Consider the following 20,146-nt stretch of genomic DNA (forward strand, 5'->3'; position numbering starts at 1 on the left):
ATGTACGTCTGTGTGCCTCTTACTGAACACAACTATACCTCAATCCAGTTTACCCACCTTCTGTTTGACTTGAATTGTTATGAGGAGAATTCATAGTAAATATTAAATTATATAGTATATGTGGATGTTTTTAAAATGGACAAACATACAAATAAATGCCACGGTGTAAAATAAAACTACCCACCTATATTTTTATTTGACATCTCTGTTATGGGGGGGATTAAGCACAGACAACTGCACACATTACAGCATTTGAAAGTGATTTTACTGGCAAGGTTAAATTATGAGCTGTTGTGGTGCCGCATAGCTCTGAGCTCTGGGCAGCGCAGTGTACACTGACGCACGCTAACACACACACACACACACACACACACACACACACACACACTGGGCAATTTTGTCAAAGTGAGCCCCTAAATATAGCCATCCCACAGTGTTATTATCACAGCAGGGGTAGTGCTCTGTTATCTCTCACCCTTCACTCCCATTGTTTTACTACTCCAGCAGATGACAGCTTCACTAAGGCTGGGGCCCATATGCTCTGTATATGGCCTGTTATATAAGACCTGTGCTGACTCTGGCTAGTTTGCTGTATTTTCCAGCAGCAACAATTTAAAACTTATTTCATGTCGGTTTTATGTGCCAGAGAGGAGAAAATCCTTCCCACTTTTTGAGACACACCTGTCTCACAATGTTCTTAAGATTATTGTTTATCCCAGTGACAAGAATGGAGCCGGCCCTAATGGGAAGGCTAACCAACCATGACTGTGTATCACACTCGAATACACAACACACACTCAGTCTTCATTAAGACCAGTAAAAGCAACAGCTGGACTTTGATTGGTAGGGAAGGCCTGGTTTCTTCCACACACACCCCAGGGAGCACCGTGTTGCTTTCCTTTCTTTGTTACAGTGGAGCAACATGAAAATGAAAATGTCTGTCACAAGCTTGCTGAGTCACCCATTGAAAACCGGCCATACTGAACGGCATGATGGGAAGTTACGGTCCGGTGACAGCGGTCTCATCAAAACACCTCGGACCCCCTGCTGCACTGCTGCCTGGCCTGGGAGTATCTGGATCAGTGGTTGCAGAGAGACGCAACAACACTAGACACACACACACACAAATATTCATTCACAAAAGCTATTGTTAACCATGCTGGATGTGTGTAGCAAGCACTGGCCTGTTTCAGCATGTCCTAACAACAAATAACTTACTTTGCTACTATTTTTCTCCGAACACACACAAAACCCAGTTTCTCCTCTACAGTGTTTACACCCAAACAAACATATTGTTGATTGGGTGGTCAGGGGGATTGGTACATACCACGAAGAGCTTAGCATTAGAGCTACAAAAGGTACTGGTACTGTGCACACAGAGTAGCAGACTATTGAGTTCGCATTGACGCACATACAGTTCTGATGGGACGGGATCTGGTACTGCACAGTAGGTTTATACAAAGCATAGAGTTCGCTCAGTGTGCATATGAGAAGTCTGAGGCACCGGTCATAGTTTTTCCTTACAGCCAATCATGTTCCTGCATCATAATCGTCTATTTGGTTTTAAGTTTTAAGACAAACTACAAGAATAGGGGAACATTCTCAGATATTCTAAATTTGAATTTGAATAATGAAATCATTTTAAAGGGTCACTTCAACAGTTTTTAATCATTTTGTGTGACAATCAGACATAAGACATTCCAACGCTTTTTCTTTCTAAAGAGCTTGCCCTTATAGGCAAAACAGGTGTGTGTAAAATATCAGCAGTGAAAAACAAAATAAAATAGTTTAAAGGCTGCTAATGAAACTGGAGCATTCGGGCAAGAAAAACACACGCTGCTGGAATTAGCATAGTTCTTTGGAAGGGTGAGGCAAAACAATATTAGCTTAGCTAACAAACATGAGCTACTGTTTACAACTTATCAAGCCACTAGTAATCATAATCACAACAACATATTGTACATGTACAGTCCCAGCACATTACAGAAACTCAGTCAGGTGTGTCTTTACATATGGCATTGGATGTATCCTCACAGATAAACCAGAAAAAAATCAACCAGCCAAAAGAAAAAAGAGCAGTTGGCTATCTAGTAAATGTTCCTGTAACCTAATGTTTTGTTTGTGAATTGCCAGCAATGTAATAAAGACCCGTCAATCTTTGTGCTAAACGTTGCAAATGTTGCCGCTAATTAAGTTAGGCTACATTAGCTCTGTTTGTCTGGTTAGCATGTGGACTGCTTCAAGTGGGCCTTCCCAGCCACACAAATTCCATGAGCTAGTTGTTGTGTATTATAATGGTAAATGAATTGTGTACAGTATGCACATTTTTAAGACAAGCACATCAAACATTAGCATTAAAATAGCAACCGCAGATGTGCTGAGTGGCATCATATAATATGTGGGGTTAGTCTCGGAGTGCTCACACAGACGTGTTGTGGCCTACACAGACTGAACATGGAGACATCATTTCCTCAGTCAGTAATGGGTAATTTTAAGAACATTTCTGTGCTCTTAGGTAACATTCAAGATTGTCATAAAATGTATAATAATGATGGTAAAAGGTCCTTTAGGGTTAATTCAGAGTATACACAAATATGAATTCTATACTCTGGAATAGGAAATAGGAGAAATATACATACATATATGTAAGTAGCTAAGTAGCATTTGAATGTAATTCCATAGTTATCTACTCTGGTCTCCTTTTTCTCCACACATCTGAAACTAAATGGATGACAATGAAAAAGTAGAGTATATTAGAGAATGAGTGGGTGCTGGACATGTAATCCTACTGTAAGTGCATCCTATAGTGATGACAATGTGTGTTAATTATCTGAGCATCTGTTTCATGTACAAGCATGTTGTAATGCACTATAGGGTGATTAAACAAATCCTACATTAGGTCAGAGATGATATGTCAAACAAGCATTACTCAGATTTTCCAGACATGAAACACCAAGGCCAACTTCAGTTAAAATATTACAGTCTAACTACAACTTGCGTGTGTGTGTATGCGCACGCAAGTGTGATACATTATTTATCATCTGTGCTTCCAGGCTAGGTCCTTATATTTCTGTAAGGTACCGGGGATTGCCTGTTCAAACAAAGATTAGAGCTGTGAGTTACATAAGAAAAATGAACAGTTCATCTCCTGGACGTCACCAAGTGCCCATGTTTTCATCACAACAGGCTGAGAGGTCAGACAGGATTTCCCCACCGGTAGCAGTTGGCTACACAAATATAGACTTGAAAACAAACATGTTATTGGAGAGAGAGCCACAGGAAAAGTCAAACAAAGCGTCTGTGACGTAGCAGCTGAAAATAAATTGCATTTCCCATCACTCACCAGACGTTAAAGCTCTACTGAAGAATGGCATTTTGTTTGGTTCTCAAGAATCAAAAATGACCTCATTGGCAACACAAAAATCAACAGAGAAGTACAGAGTGGCCCACACAATAATATATTAGTTTGATGACATTTGGCTTTAATGAATTCATGGATATTAGACAGTGATATAATCCACTGTTGTCATGATTGAGTTTCTTCCCTGACCACAGTTAGCTAAAACAATCTGTATAAGTGTACAATAGCATTTCATTCCATTAGTGTAAATACATTCATTTGAAGCCAGAAAGTATATTTCCCCCACCACTGAATAGGCCCAATGCCTAATGACAGATGAATGTGAATCATTGCTCTTCCTGTTGCACTTTGATTCTTGTCTTTCCTTTAAAAGATTGGAACTTATTCTGTGGACCACAGCAGGCTTCCTGTCTTTGTTTGGTGTGAGAGATGCAGTCTGACCAGTTGGAGGTGAAGGTGATACTGTATATTATAAATGTTATTTATGAAGTGGACAAAACAGCTAGGACAGTGTATCACAACTTACACTCTATTTCAAAGTCCAGCCAAATCCAGAGTGTTACTAGAAAATGTGATTTTTCTGTAATGTGACTTCTGGACTGAAATGTGTGACTTTTGGAAAGATTGACTTTGATTTAGAGTTTATAGGAGATTTTAACTGAACACGGTAACACTGCCATCTAGTGGTGCATCTGCACCCGTGGGACAAAACTCAGTGGAAGAAAAAGGCTTTATCACCTGTCAAAACTGAGTAAGTGCTGTCTGTTAATAATCAGATTATGTTTAAAATAAAGAGGAAATACTGTTTTAATACACAATATTTAGCACGTGTACAAAAAGCTTCAAGTATACTGATGTCTATGTCTTTGTGGCACATTGTCCTAATAATGCTTTTGCTCTTACACTTAAGTTTCAGTGTAGACTGTAGCTATGTTTTCTCCATTTTTTAGATCTTAAAGACTGGATTGTTGTTTAGTACTTTATTTATTGTTTAATCAGTCTCTACAAAGCACAGAACAAAAAAGACTTGTTCCCAACTGCTTGAGCACCTTGAGCATGACGGATGAGATCCATTTTAGAGCATTGCAGATGAGATCATGGTTTAAAAAGACCCTTTAATTTAACATCTAGTCAAGTTGCTGTCTTGGGTCTTACTCTTAGGTTACAATCACTACAGTTTCATGTTTCAGCTTTCTTCTGTTTAAGATACTTCTTGATGATTTTAATGATGTCTCTCTCTGATTTCTGTCTCTAAAGCTGCTTGACCACCTCCCCTAAAATCCACCTCTGACTTAGTGTCACTACATAGAGTACATGTATATACTGGTAAGCTATTATACATTATATAGAGAATCATTTCTTTAGACGGGGTTGCAGGAGTTAAAAAATAACAATCATGAACTTCAGTAGCATCCCAGTCCGATTTTATTGTTAACAACATGTACAGAAATGCACATAAGAAGTAGCTGGAGGATCAACAGTTTGAAATAAGAAAACATGTTATACTGAATCTCTGATTATAAGATATCATGCATATATATATGTGGAGTATTTTTATTAATGAAGAATCACATTAAAATGCACATATATATTAGGCCATTTTGTGATAAAAGACCATAGCCATTTTATTTATTTCCTTTCCTCTTTTCAAGAATAGTTAGTTAGTTTGTGGGATGTAGAAATGATTATCCCATTTCTCAAATTTCACCATGCATAGCACACGCTTCAGCTCTTTCAAAACACTGATTTTGGCCCCCTGCCTGTTCTCCTCTGTGCAAGTCACAGATGTGGGTCGTGCTTGCACTTTAACATTTTTCTCATTTTTGAGCAAGTTGCTCACACTCTCAGCTTCAGCACAGTTGCCATAGGCCCACTCCTTTGTGTCAGTCGTGCGCAAACCAAACAAATTCCCACATGATCTACAAGGAGGCATTCTCTCTTCTTTACAGAGGCTAAACGCCTCACACCTGACATACTCTGGAAGTTTGATGGTTCCATCAAAATATGAGTTCTTGACCTTCTTTGGATAGTAGGTCATCACTGCACCAGCTACATAATCATCCCAGAAGTTGCAACAGGAGGCAGCAATCATGATTTTCCCGGGATTCGCGCCAGAAGTGGACATGGAGACTCCATAGTATCTGACTGCATTGACTGACTTCTGAGAGACGCAGATAGTGGAGGGGACCAGAAACTTTGGTTTCAGTGTTTTGATGAGAGCTTTCAGACTCTGTATTATTTGGTTTTCATTCTCTTGACCTTTCTGCAGGACAATCTGGAAGCAGTTACAAACATTATCAAGCTGTTGTCCCTGAAACTGAGTCATTTGTAAAGTGCAACAGTGGAAATTAATCATAAGCTGTAACATTTGAGGTGAAGGAGCATTTCAGCTTTCATTTGAAAAACATTTGGGAACGTATCACTAGAAATATTAAAAAGTGGTGAAAATTAAATGTAAAAAAATCAATGCTGTATATGAATGAAATGTATACAATTATAATTTTGGTTCTTGTTAAATGATTCTATCTTAATATCATTCATATTCATATTTAATTTTATGTTGAAATAATAATATAAAACAATACATAAATCATAAATAAAACAGAATAATGATGAGTGTGAAGATGTTTAATCCACAGATTATACTGTATCTTACCATGTCCAGCACACAGGAGAATGGACTCCTCCTGGGGAGGTGAGTGGAATAGAGAAGAAAAGGTTGAGGGTATTCCTTCTTTAAGGCATTCAACATCTCATCAGGAAAAATCATTTCTGGGGGATACGGAGGAATGTTGATTTTTCCCAGAAAGAAGATGCTGTGAAGCAGCTGTTGAAGCAAAGCATATAAAAATTATTATTATTACATTGAGAATGAGATTATAGGACACGATTAAGTGTTAAAAAAAACTCCAAACTTCATTACCTCATCCACAAACTGTCTACTTCCTGCTGTCTTCTTCCACCAAACCAACATCTTCATGATAATATTGAAGGCATTGGTTCTGAATCCTTCTTGACTTCTCAGAAATTCATCTAATCTAAAATAGTATTGATCTAATATTAGTCAATTAAAAACACAATATACGATTGAGCACTTGCAGATCAGCAGAATCAGATCACTCACCTCTGTTTCTTTTCATCCTTTTTCAATCACAAGGGGAAAAACATGACAACAATTAAACATTTCGCTGTTAAATGAATTCAAATAAGGCTTGTAATGCAAAATTTAAAGATTATATAATTAAACAACACAGTACGCCACCAGAAAGCTGCTACTCACCATTGCTGCCGTGCGAGAAGGAAACAGAAAGTAAGTAAAACCTTGCCTCCTTTATCGGACAACGCCTTTAATGTTTATCATGCAATTTACGATAGATCCACTTTCATCCTTCCACTTGAGACAAAGGACTGTGAACTGCAAGCATCATTAACAGTAATTTACAAGTAATTTATACTCATGATAATGATTTACATTTCTATGTCCTGGACCAGACTATCAATAATACAGAAATATCGGCTGTGTGAGAGTTAGATTGATGGTTTACTTTGCAACTAATCCGTGTATCTGTAGTAAGGGCTCACCTACAGTAATCATATGATCGTTTTATGATAAGATGCAATCAAATTGTACAATAGTCTAATGATATGAATTCTTGTATTAGTGTATTATTAAAGTAATTTCCCATGGAGATATTTCACAAACGTTACAATGACACAAGAACAGACACAGATAGGAAATCTAATAAGATCATGTTATTATGCTACTACTGAATAATGTAGAAAGTCTTTGTTGCAATATTTCGGATTCATAAGGTCAGAAGCTAAACTGCAGATTGGAATGAATAAAAGGTTGTATATACCAAGAAAAGAAAATACAATAGACATCGACACAAATAAGTCTTTATTAAGTTCAGTTTAATTACTGTATGTTTGTATAATTGAATGTGATGCATGAAATGATAACACAAAATAAGCAACAGAGCAAGTACTGAACTGCACTGACAGCAGGAACTAAAACTTAAGTGTCTGATGAAACCTGTATTATTTACATGACAGTTGCAGCAATGACAGATGTATCCACGGGTAACAAACTTTCAGCTATGATTCATATTTACAATGACTATCATGTGAGATGTGGCAGCCTGGTGGCTCACTAGTTAACACTGACCGACTGAGACATTTGCATAAGAAATTGTCCTGCTCTCCCTGTGGTCCTGTGTACTCCAGTTTTCTCCCACAATCCAAACAGATGCATGTAAGCTGAATTCAGATTCATGCTGTGTTCAGGTACATTTGCTGCTGCATCTACAAATCTAGATTTCCCACTGATTTTACAATATAACGATATAAAATGTTCCTGTGACAATTATGTGTCAGAAAACTTGTATTGATCATAAATCTAGCATCACATGTAAATGAGTATGATGTACAGTAAGCAGTATCATATTATGCATCCAGCTCCAGCTTCAGCATCGCTATTTAAGTTGTGGTCAGAAGTGCAACATGCTTAAAGATTTCATGCCATAGAGAGCAGAGCAGCAGGACGTTTTTTTTTTTGATTATGATGAGTTCTTTTGCAGTGAGGCTTTTCTTCTGGGGAAACACCAGCATCTGGAAAAAAAACAAGAAGTCACTATATTGGATATTTAGACCTTAGCATTCACTCTGCATCCAAGATAACGTTGGGAGAGAACACTCACCTATGTGTGCCCTGAAGATTTCAGACACTTCAAGAATGCAGATGTATTTCCTTGCACCAGTTTTTGATGCTCGTGGTCAAGTCTCCTCCCCACATCACCCTTCCTCACACCTGCCCAGTCATCCTCAGTCTACACACAACACACCACATTATAAAAACCTTGTCAGAACCAAAAGATGATCAGTCATTACTCTCAGGAATCACAAAGTTCTGCTTGTTCTCTTCTCACCATATATTGGAAGGCCTCCCCATTGAAATAGCTCTTGGATGCTGGATACTCAATTCCCTTGTCACATAGCTGCTTCCAGCTTGAAGCCACCAAATGCAGCTCCTCTCCATCGTAGGCGTACAGCTTTTTGTCCTCACAGGTCATCAGAATAAGCTGGTCACACGGGCATGAGGTGCCCTCCACCACACCTATGACCTGCATGTGTACTATCTTGGGAAGGTAGAATTTCCCCCATGCATTCACCTCGTCATCTGCGTCTTTGTAAATGGTGTCTCCAAGCCCTGCTATCCTCAACGTGGCACCAGCTGGATTCTTTAAGAGGAAACTCTTGTTTTCAGATGTCGACACAGATTGTGACACCCATGCCAGGTATTCTGCACCTGCAACACAACATGAGTATGAAAGATTATGGGAAAGACTAGAGAACAAGGTTATCATGGTATGTAGGGGAAATACGTGTAGTTAACCTTTTTTTTTGTCGTACTGCCGCAAATCAAGAAAATCGAGCAGACTTGCCTCACTGGAAGATAGAAAAGATGAGGAGGATACAATTAAACAAGCCATGATGATCACAGCAGTATCAGTATTGTCAGAATAATATACTGTGGTGATAGTGACCATGGGAGCCCATTCAGTCGTGTGTAAAACATGGAAATGAAAACTTCAAGTATGAGTAGATTTTCTTTTTTCACAGTCACATAAAGTACAAAAATGTGTTTTTTTGTGATTTGGGTAATTTAAGCCATGAACAAAATAAGTAAATATGACTCCCAATTTGAGTTCAATATTTCCGACTCTGTTAGACCCAATTTTGCTTTTATATATGTCTGTAAGTAATTGTGTTCTGTTTTCTATCACCAAACCTAAACCTTCTTCTCAGGTATCCTGTGATAGTGTTTATTTCAGCCCCCCTGAACAGACGAGAAACTTGCTCTTGCAGGTACCTCATTACTTCAGCCGCCATCCTGACTCTCTGTCCCCTAGAAAACAAAGCAGTACAATTATCAATAACACACAAGAATACATTACAGTCTGTTTGAAAAACATTAGGTATCTCAACAGGATAAATGGTTGTATCAATTATTTGTCTCACGCCTAATTACTGAACGCTATTTTCCTGATTTAAACTATCTTTAGGGTGTAAAATAAAAAGGTAACAAGAAACTGCCAAATAAATGCAACGCCAAAATATTTCCCTCTGAAAGGTACGTAGTGGATTAACAGTATCCCACAAAACGGATTTACTTGAAGGGAGGAAACTCAAATTTGTAGTACTTAGGAAAATGTTATTGTATTATAATACCAAATATTTTTCAATTATACTTTTACCTGTTATTCAGTTTGCAACACATGAAGTCTACCACAACGTAAATACCTATAAATAAATCAATACATAAATACATAACTTCCTGACTGTCACATACTTGGGCTAGTATTGTAGATGATGTCATTTAACATTATTAACACATTCTGAATCAAAAAAGAATAATAAATGCAGTACTAACCTCTTCATCATATTGGAGAAAATGGCTACATATAAGGTAACTCACTGCGTCAACTGTTGTAAGCGTCACATAACAAAAACGACTGCAGATCCTGTAACAAACCCGCGGAGATTCATGAAGAAGAGAAAAGCGTGAAAGAAAAACCATAAACATCAACGTTTATCAAATACATTCAAAAGAGAGTAGTTACCACTGAGACAGACTGACGCCACTGCTGCTCTCATGTGAAAAAATAACTGTTGTTAGATTTTATCTGCGCTCTTACCCCTCCCGCCGTCCTGCAGTGACGCAAAAATTGTGATATACTATTTAAGTTTCGTTTTCAAAAGCGCACTGGACAAGCGAAATAACAAGAAGAATAACAATAAATATATATATATATATGTATATATGTGGCGGCTGGTGACTCAAAACATTGGGGAGGACGGGAGGAAAACCAAAGTGGAATCTTACAACAAACCGCATCAAACTATATCGTTGTCCCCCACCCGATGAAATCGGAGGGGTGGGGTATGGTTTTATATGCCAATAAAACAATTTGCTTTGAAAAACAAAACCCCCTGAGTGGTGAAAATGCTGCTTCTTTAAAGACATTTAGCATATACATATTGTTTCTAAACTAAGAAGTGCTCATTTTAGCCGTGCAGTGGTTCAGGATGTGACATTTTACCAACAAAGTGAAACTCAGATTTATAGTATTGTTCTATTGTGACAACAGATTTATGTTGTCATCAAAAATAGACAACATATCACATGATTCACACGTTTCCTGTGTATTTTCTTAGTATACAGAAATATATAAAGTACCACAAAGCTTATTCTCTGATACAGGTACAGATCAGTGCTGAATACAAGAAAGATTGAACACAAAAACATTCACAGATCTAAAATTGTAGGTTCACATCAGAAAGAATTAATGCATGTATCAAATACATGATTTACACACTCTTATCTATATTCAGTCTATATAGTCTACAAAGCTGACATGTTAACACGTTATTCTAGTTACTTTAAGCTTATTACTCAATATATGACTCAGCTTAAAAACCAACTGACGAAATTGTCACAAGCAAGTAACCAGACCTCCTGCACACTCATTTACTAATCACACAACATCAACAGGTGATTGAACAACCACTCAATTAAAAACTGGATCAATTCCAAATTAATGAGTGAGTCCAGACAGCTCACTGTAACTTTAACAAGCAAACTACCTACAGCACATTATATGATCTCTGCTGCATCCTGGTTAAGGAGATAAATTCACATAACAGCCACAGAGAGACATTTAACCATCAGAGATGAAATTAGTGACCAAAGAGACAGAGAGAGAGAGAAGCTGTATCTGACTCATGTTATCTGACATCTTCTTCTTTCCTTCATGGAGATGAAGTATTCATGTCATAACATCCATTTGTGGCTGTTGGTCATCTTGTATGTTAGTTAACAGAACTTTGTGGCTGCTGGTTAACCGGTCTGATATCATTAGCAACACTGACAAACAAGCTAACTCTCCTGGTTGTTTCTCCGGGTGCTTCTCTCTCCAACCTCCCACGTCCTGGTGCTGCTGCGCTGCACAGTCCAGATCCATTCTTCTGTTAGCTTAACAACAGTCCTTAACAGTCCTTCCATGTATGTATAAAGAGTCCTTCAGGCTGCTACAACAAGCTAACTGTCGGCTAACGCAAGCAGCTATCTACTGCTCCATAAAAGAAGTGAAACGTAATTTATCTATATCTTTCAGGTCTTCTTCTCTGAACAGTTTGTCACACTCACATACTTTACAGTGGAGAGAATTGAAGATGAAATCTGGAAACTATCATTGGACCAACATGATGTCAATATTGTATTCTGGTTGTTGATTGGTTAGGGAGGACGTCCTCCCTTGGAGCTCATTTTACGTGTCTTGGCCAATTATAGATTAGCATGGAAAAAAATGAAGTACATTAAATTGATGAAGGAGATCCCGCCCCACTCCTTCTCCACTACTCCCCACCACCACTTCACACACACCGCTCTTTCTCCTCCTGCCCTGCAGGTGTCACTGCTGAAGCATTTTAATCAGAATTTCAATAATGGATTTTTTCCAAAGAGAGAAAAAATATTTTATAAATAATACTGACATTTGGTAATGGTTTATTTCAACCAAATATTATGTTTTTATATTTCGATCTCCCTTGATCTTGCCTTAAAATTTAATGTCTCATTTAATATATATATAAATATATATATCTTAAATTTAAGATATATATAATATATATTTAAGATATATATGTGTGTGTGTGTGTTTGTGTGTGTGTGTGTGTGTGTGTATATATATATATATATATATATATATATATATATATATATAGATAGATAGATAGATAGATAGATATAGATATAGATATATAGATATATAGAGCTCCTGTACTGAAGCTTCACACTCAACTCCAGCTGCAATGTTGCAAAAGTGGAGCATATTAAAAGCCAGATTCAGACTGTATGGACAGTATAGGTTTCTTGACAACTCATGAAACAGCTTCAATGGTTGTAACTTTTTTCAGTGTTACTGTTGTCTTTATATAAAATACTGAGGTTTCTCACTGGGAGGAATAAACATGTCATTTCATTGTCATGTAGTTATCAGATTTGTTATGTTCTGATCATATAGACATACTCTTAATAATGACTTCTTGTTTTTTCCAGATGTTGGTGTTTTCCCAGAGGAAAAGCCACACTGCAAAAATCCCTGATTCATCATTTTAAAAGTGATCGTAATCAAAAAGAAACGTCCTGCTGCTCTGCTCTCTATGGCATGAAATCTTTAAGCATGTTGCACTTCTGACCACAACTTAAATAGCGATGCTGAAGCTGGAGCTGGATGCATAATATGATACTGCTAGATTTATGATCAATACAAGTTTTCTGACACAAAATTGTCACAGGAACATTTTATATCGTTATATTGTAAAATCAGTGGGAAATCTAGATTTGTAGATGCAGCAGCAAATGTACCTGAACACAGCATGGATCTGAATTCAGCTTACATGCATCTGTTTGAATTGTGGGAGAAAACTGGAGTACACAGGACCACAGGGAGAGCAGGACAATTTCTTATGCAAATGTCTCAGTCGGTCAGTGTTAATTAGTGAGCCAACAGGCTGCCACATCTCACATGATAGTCATTGTAAATATGAATCATAGCTGAAAGTTTGTTACCCGTGGATACATCTGTCATTGCTGCAACTGTCATGTAAATAATACAGGTTTCATCAGACACTAAAGTTTTAGTTCCTGCTGTCAGTGCAGTTCAGTACTTGCTCTGTTGCTTATTTTGTGTTATCATTTCATGCATCACATTCAATTATACAAACATACAGTAATTAAACTGAACTTAATAAAGACTTATTCGTGTCGATGTCTATTGTATTTTCTTTTCTTGGTATATACAACCTTTTATTCATTCCAATCTGCAGTTTAGCTTCTGACCTCATGAATCCGAAATATTGCAACAAAGACTTTCTACATTATTCAGTAGTAGCATAATAACATGATCTTATTAGATTTCCTATCTGTGTCTGTTCTTGTGTCATTGTAACGTTTGTGAAATATCTCCATGGGAAATTACTTTAATAATACAGTAATACAATAATACATGTAGTAATAGAATAATGCGTATCTTAAGACTATTATACAATTTGACTATATCTGTAATACTACTTTAGATCACCATATGTAATCATATGATTACTGTAGGTGAGCCCTTACTACAGATACACGGATGGGCTTTAAGAACTGAATTATGCTGAATGTGCATTTCTATTTTAGTTGCAAAGTAAACCATCAATCTAACTCTCACACACTTGATCTTTCTGTATTATTGATAGTCTGGTCCAGGAAATAGAAATGTAAATCATTATCATGAGTCTAAATTACTTGTAAATTACTGTTAATGATGCTTGCAGTTCACAGTCCTTTGTCTCAAGTGAAAGGATGAAAGTGGATTTATCGTAAATCACATGATAGAAATATTTGAGGCGCTGTCCGATAAAGGAGGCAGGGTTTTACTCACTTTCTGTTTCGTTCTCACACAGCAGCAATGGTGAGTAGCAGCTTTTTGGTGGCATCGTTTTTTGTTTAATTGTATAATCTTTAAATTTTGCATTACAAGCCTTATTTGAATTCATTTAACAGCGAAATGTTTAATTGTTGTCATGTTTTTCCCCTTGTGATTGAAAAAGGATGAAAGGGAGAGGTGCTGCAAGTGCTCAATCATATATTGTGTTTTTAATTGACTAATATTTGATCAATACTATTTTAGATTAGATGAATTTCTGAGAAGTCAAGAAGGATTCAGAACCAATGCCTTCAATATTATCATGAAGATGTTGGTTTGGTGGAAGAAGACAGCAGGAAGTAGACAGTTTGTGGATGAGGTAATGAAGTTTGGAGTTTTTTTTAACACGTAATCGTGTCCTATAATCTCATTCTCAATGTAATAATAATAATTTTTATATGCTTTGCTTCAACAGCTGCTTCACAGCATCTTCTTTCTGGGAAAAATCAACATTCCTCCGTATCCCCCAGAAATGATTTTTCCTGATGAGATGTTGAATGCCTTAAAGAAGGAATACCCTCAACCTTTTCTTCTCTATTCCACTCACCTCCCCAGGAGGAGTCCATTCTCCTGTGTGCTGGACATGGTAAGATACAGTATAATCTGTGGATTAAACATCTTCACACTCATCATTATTCTGTTTTATTTATGATTTATGTATTGTTTTATATTATTATTTCAACATAAAATTAAATATGAATGATATTAAGATAGAATCATTTAACAAGAACCAAAATTACGTTCCCAAATGTTTTTCAAATGAAAGCTGAAATGCTCCTTCACCTCAAATGTTACAGCTTATGATTAATTTCCACTGTTGCATTTTACAAATGACTCAGTTTTAGGGACAACAGCTTGATAATGTTTGTAACTGCTTCCAGATTGTCCTGCAGAAAGGTCAAGAGAATGAAAACCAAATAATACAGAGTCTGAAAGCTCTCATCAAAACACTGAAACCAAAGTTTCTGGTCTCCTCCACTATCTGCGTCTCTCAGAAGTCAGTCAATGCAGTCAGATACTATGGAGTCTCCATGTCCACTTCTGGCGTGAATCCCAGGAAAATCATGATTGCTGCCTCCTGTTGCAGCATTTGGGATGATTATGTAGCTGGTGCAGTGATGACCTAATATCCAAAGAAGGTTAAGAACTCATATTTTGATGGAACCATCAAACTTCCAGAGTATGTCAGGTGCGAGGCGTTAAGCCTCTGTAAAGAAGAGAGAATGCCTCCTTGTAGATCATGTGGGAATTTGTTTGGTTTGCGCACGACTGACACAAAGGAGTGGGCCTATGGGAACTGTGCTGAAGCTGAGAGTGTGAGCAACTTGCTCAAAAATGAGAAAGATGTTAACACAGATGCACCACTAGATGGCAGCATTACATATTCAGTTAAAAGTCCAGATTTGACAAACCAAAATATAGTAATGTTTTATGTTAGACCTGGTCTAATGTAGAGTGGATGGGAAAAAAGCAGCAATATCGAATTATTTTCTCTTGTCACATATGCAATATGGGCTTTACAAATCAAGTGTGTTTTAAACAATCGTTAGCTGCTCTAAATGAATCTAGTCAGGGTTTGGCAAGTTTTTGATCTAGACATGGTCTGGATGCAGAAAAAGCAGTAAAATCATCTAAAGTCCAACACCCACTTTCAAATTTGTGAGACATTTTTGTATTACTTTTGTAAACAAAACAGAAACAATTCCTTATCTTTTGAAAATTGGTTTAACAACAACATTTTACTTGTAAAACAGCTATTTAACAGGAAGGGTTTCTGTACTCACATGAAGATTTTATAGAGAAATGCAGTGTTCCTGTCTCCCAAAGTGAGCATAATACAGTAATTCATGTACTATCAACTGGCATTATATGTTTATCACTTTGCAGCTCAAATACATATGACGTTGTTACTTTGGCAAATTACATCATTACTGTTGATTCCATTTCCATTTTTGACAATTTTCATTTGAATTTTAATTTAACAACGCTTTCATCAGAAACACACTTAATGCCTGTTAAACATGAATGAACAGACCGAGCTCTTGATGGTAGAATATGGGACGCTGTATTTACTCTCCCCTACAAATATGTGTTGCCTAACAAAATCAAAGAACTTTTATTTAAAATCATACATAGATAGTTCTTTTTGTAATTATATGGTGGAGATGCTAGAACATGTGTTTATTCAGTGTGTACATGTGACACTGTTTTGGACTGATTTTCAGTTGGATCTAAAAACATATTTGGTGAGGAAATTTTACTTAAAAAAACATGATTTGTTATTAATATTCAACAATCCTAATTTTTCAAGCAATGAACAATATGTCATTAATTTGCTCATTATTTAGCCAAATTTGACATGTGTGTGTTCATATTTTTTTTGTTCTTTTATTGTTCTACCTATTCTTGCATCTCTCTGTCATGGAACTAAACACATTTGTTTTTATTTCAGTTTTAATTCTTTGTTTATATAATGTGTCACTGTGTTATGCTGGGGTACATTCCATGAAAACTCATGATATGATAATATGTATTGTTTGACAAATGTTGTTCAATGAAGGAAAAAAAAGCGTTACACGGACGCCATCTTGGCTCCCAATCTATGGGCCTTTTCCAAAGCTGACCCTCCCCACCTCCCACTTTAAACTCAGAACTCAAATACATTGTTCACATGTGGCCCTAATCCTATCCAGTAATTTACAACCTACATCATTAAATCCTAAATGCATATCATGCTCATTGGAATTCTGATAGTTTATTGATTTTAAATTGAATTATTTAGAAAATGTATCATTATTTTAGGATACTGTGATTTTGATACAATACTGTGATTTTGTCAGATATTGAACATTGTTCTAAGCCAGATGATTGGCAGTTACACCCAGATAAGAGAATATCAGTGAAGTCACTGAAGACCAGCAAAATCACTGTTGGTTTTCATTTATTCTTTCAGACTAAAAACATCCTCCCTATTTCTTAAAATATGTTCATCCCGAGTCCGGTGTGATTCGTGGGTGTGAGCGGAGTTGAGTGAAAAGACAATCCGCTCCCCAGCTACACAGCTGGGTGTGTGCTCTGCTTCGCTCTGCTCCATCACTGGTCCCTGCTCCCAGGAGGAAAAAACTCGCTTCTTTTTTCTGATAATCAGCCAAAAAAAAAAAAACTGTAGTGTATTGAATCAAATTATTTCAATAATCTGGACAGCTCATGCTACACAACAGGAAAAGATGATAACCTAAAGGAGTGCTATTGTTACAAACATTCAACAAAGGGATTGTTATCCACAAATTATAGAAAGTCTCTATTTTAGATTTAAATAACAAAGAATCCAAAAAAATACTCAAAGGCGTGTGTAACGCACACGTCTAAAGAAAAAACTGTGTTTTATAGGGACAATTAGCCTACTGAAGGAAAACAAAAATATTGGGCTAACTAGGTTATCACCCTAAGGCTGCATTTACACCAAATCAGGAGTCTAAGGACCCGCAGGGTCGAGCGGAGGTGTGTGGGTTTGTGGGCGTGTTTATTTGTGCTCTACAATGTAACCGCTGTGAAACAATCAGTAAATCATGTTTTATTGATCTGATTCACCGGCCTTCTCACTACCAGCGCTCCCTCTCTTCATTTACTCTCTAGCTCGCTCGACCACAGCTGCTATCTCTCTCTCTCTCTCTCTAATCAGGAGAGAATAACACGAGTAAGTGCCATAAAGCTAAGTTTGAGTCCGATAGGTCGTAGATGCCAACAGGTGGTGCACAGAGGCAATGCATAGAGTACATAGATTGCATAGAAGCAGAATTTTTTTGTTTGTTTGTTTTTTCTCTACCTTCCGTCCATTAAGTGCAGTGTTCGCGAAAGAACTGGGTCTTTTCTTAAAGATTGAGAGGAACGATGGTAACTTGTTCCACCACTGGGGAACTGCAGAAAAGAGTCTAGCAAGCGACTTAGAGCTCTGTTCTGGTGGTGGTACCAGGCGCCTTTCATTGGCAGAGCATAGTGAGCGGGAGGGAGTCTAGACCTGGATGTGGGAGTTCAGGGAGGCAGGAGCCGTTTTAGTTGCTGTTTTGTAAGCGTGTGTCAGGGTTTTGAATTTGATGCGGGCAGCAACTGGGAGCCAGTGGAGGGATATGAACAGCGGAGTGACATATGCTCTTTAGGGCGTGGGAAAGGAAGGAATCATGTCGACAGTGAAACTCTGTACAATAGCCTACTTTAATTAATAAAATCACAACAGGTGGTATAAGTGGGGATTTGAACATTTTATACCAAATACCAAGGAATATGCCAGATATATCTAACTATCTGGGAAAGGGTGCTGCTTTGGCAATGCAACATCGTGAGCGGCACAGAGCGAATTTGAGCGAGCTTGAGTGGGTTTGAGTGATATCTGCTCAAGTGTCAGTTCTTATTTTTGTCAGTGGTTGAAGAGCGTTCCTCGCTCAGGTTAAATTCCTATCGGGCACCGAATGTAAAAATTCGGTTATAATTTTCTAGCTTATATGTTTTGAACATTTAGCTCACTTTCCTCACGTTTGAGACATAAATTCATGTAAAAACAACATTATATGTAATTGTTGACAATATGTTTATATGTTTAAAAAAGTTTTAACGTTAAGTGTGAATATTACATTTAAATCTAAATGTTAAATTTAAATCTAAATGTATATACAAATACTTTTTGGGGTGACAAGTCCAACTCTAAATCAGAGGTGGACTTTGGGGAGGTGAACAAGCAGCTTTAGAGAGACACATCAGAGAGAGTCATCTTAAAATCATCAAGAAGTATCTTAAACAGAAGAAAGCTGAGAGGATGAAACTGTTTACCCTAAACAACAAGCTCCAGGACGCCATCAAGGACTGCAACAGTTTCCACTGTATGGAACAAAGTAGTGATTGAGGTCTATCAGTATATCTTAAAGCTTTTAATACAGATTAAAAAGCTGTAAAGTTGTTTGTCAAAACACTGTTTCCTCTTTATTTTAAGCATAACCTCATTTTAACATACTGTAAACACTAAGTTTTCACAGGTGATTTTATTGTTTTTTTTCCTCCACTGTGTTGTGTCCCACTGACACAGATGCACCACTACATGTTCAGTTAAAAGTCCAGATTTGACAAGTCAAAGTATAGTGACCTGTTTATGTTAGATCTGGTCTAATGTGGTGTGATTGGGGAAAAAAGCAACAATATCGACCTATTTTCTCTTTTCACATATGCAATATGGATTTTACAACTCTGCTCTAAATGAATCTAGTCAGGATTTGGCAAGTTTTTGATCTAGAAATGGTCTGGATGCAGAAAAGCAGTAAAATTATCTAAAGTCTAACACCCACTTTCAAATTTGTGAAACATTTTTGTATTATTTCTGTACACAAAACAAAAAGTGATTTCATTGCTTTTTTTCATTGCCATACAGACATTAGATCAGGTCTAGCATGAAAACCCATATATTTACACTTGTGCCAACTGGATTAACAAGTAGACTCCAGAGCCTGTTTAAAACAATCTTTCAGATTTGTGAAACCCTCATTACATATGTGAAAACAGAAAATAGGTTGATTTGCTGCTTTTTCTCCATCCAGACCACATTAGACCAGATCTAGCATAAAAACCACTATACTTGATAGACTTGGTAGACTGAACTTTTAACTGCTGCCATCTAGTGGTGTATCTGTGTCAGGGATGGGGGAGGAGGAGGTGGAGAAATACTTTATCATCTGTTAAAACTGCATTATAATAGCAAATAAAATCTTATGTTCTTTTTATTTCATGACTATCAATCCCAGGAATCTGTATAAACATGTGATTCAATTAACTAATTTGTTGAGTATATAAATGTTGAAATATGTACTTATATGATGTCCATACTGCAACATGCAGTGTATGAATACAGGGTTGTTGTTTAATACTGGATGTATTGCCTGATCAGTCTCTGCAAAGCACAGAACAAACAGACTTGTTTCAACTTTATGTTTACTCTGCTTTTAATGAATATGTAGATGAGATCCAATTAACATCATGTGGTCCCACACATAGACCTTAATTACTATCATGTTCTTACAGTTTAAAACTGTGCTGCTTATTGTTAAACAGTTTCATGTGCTAAACCTTCTTCTGATTAAGATACTTGATCATGATCCTCTCTCTGGTCCCCCAAAGTCCACCACTGACTTGTCTTAGAACTGGACCTGTCATATGTGTAGAGTACCTGTATATACTGGCAAGTTATCCCATTATCATCTCTTTAGATGGA

The 20,146-nt window shown here is 37.0% G+C and overlaps 2 protein-coding genes across 4 annotated transcripts; both read right to left on the reverse strand.

Annotated features, from left to right (window-relative positions):
- Positions 1–4,768: 4,768 nt before the first annotated feature.
- On the reverse strand, positions 4,769–7,131 carry LOC122969878. Its single transcript, XM_044335893.1, has 5 exons — positions 6,642–7,131; positions 6,486–6,502; positions 6,285–6,399; positions 6,018–6,188; positions 4,769–5,636 (listed from the first exon to the last, which is right to left on the reverse strand). The coding sequence occupies exons 1-5, from the start codon at positions 6,642–6,644 to the stop codon at positions 5,019–5,021; spliced, it is 924 nt and encodes a 307-aa protein (XP_044191828.1). The 5' UTR covers positions 6,645–7,131; the 3' UTR covers positions 4,769–5,018.
- A 117-nt stretch (positions 7,132–7,248) lies between these two features.
- LOC122969707 lies at positions 7,249–10,085 on the reverse strand. 3 transcript variants are annotated; one of them, XM_044335638.1, is made up of 7 exons: positions 9,985–10,085; positions 9,795–9,885; positions 9,234–9,269; positions 8,757–8,809; positions 8,290–8,669; positions 8,062–8,190; positions 7,249–7,972 (listed from the first exon to the last, which is right to left on the reverse strand). In XM_044335638.1, the coding sequence occupies exons 2-6, from the start codon at positions 9,803–9,805 to the stop codon at positions 8,062–8,064; spliced, it is 609 nt and encodes a 202-aa protein (XP_044191573.1). In that variant the 5' UTR covers positions 9,806–9,885; positions 9,985–10,085; the 3' UTR covers positions 7,249–7,972. The 3 variants fall into 3 exon arrangements, with proteins under 3 accessions (XP_044191573.1, XP_044191574.1, XP_044191572.1); XM_044335639.1 differs by having other exon boundaries at positions 9,795–9,854; positions 9,984–10,021; XM_044335637.1 differs by having other exon boundaries at positions 9,795–9,989.
- Positions 10,086–20,146: the final 10,061 nt, after the last annotated feature.

Source organism: Thunnus albacares, chromosome 19, assembly GCF_914725855.1.
Source record: "Thunnus albacares chromosome 19, fThuAlb1.1, whole genome shotgun sequence".
Classification (NCBI taxonomy): Eukaryota; Metazoa; Chordata; class Actinopteri; order Scombriformes; family Scombridae; genus Thunnus; species Thunnus albacares.

Excerpts from the sequence above, each read along its gene's own strand:
- LOC122969878 (XM_044335893.1), bottom strand. Across the intron at positions 6,189-6,284 it reads GTAGACAGTTTGTGGATGAG|CTGCTTCACAGCATCTTCTT; the intron begins GTAATGAAGTTT and ends TTGCTTCAACAG. Across the intron at positions 5,637-6,017 it reads TCTCCTGTGTGCTGGACATG|ATTGTCCTGCAGAAAGGTCA; the intron begins GTAAGATACAGT and ends AACTGCTTCCAG.
- LOC122969707 (XM_044335638.1), bottom strand. Across the intron at positions 8,810-9,233 it reads ATGGCGGCTGAAGTAATGAG|TGAGGCAAGTCTGCTCGATT; the intron begins GTACCTGCAAGA and ends TCTATCTTCCAG. Across the intron at positions 8,670-8,756 it reads GCAGTACGACAAAAAAAAAG|GTGCAGAATACCTGGCATGG; the intron begins GTTAACTACACG and ends GTTGTGTTGCAG.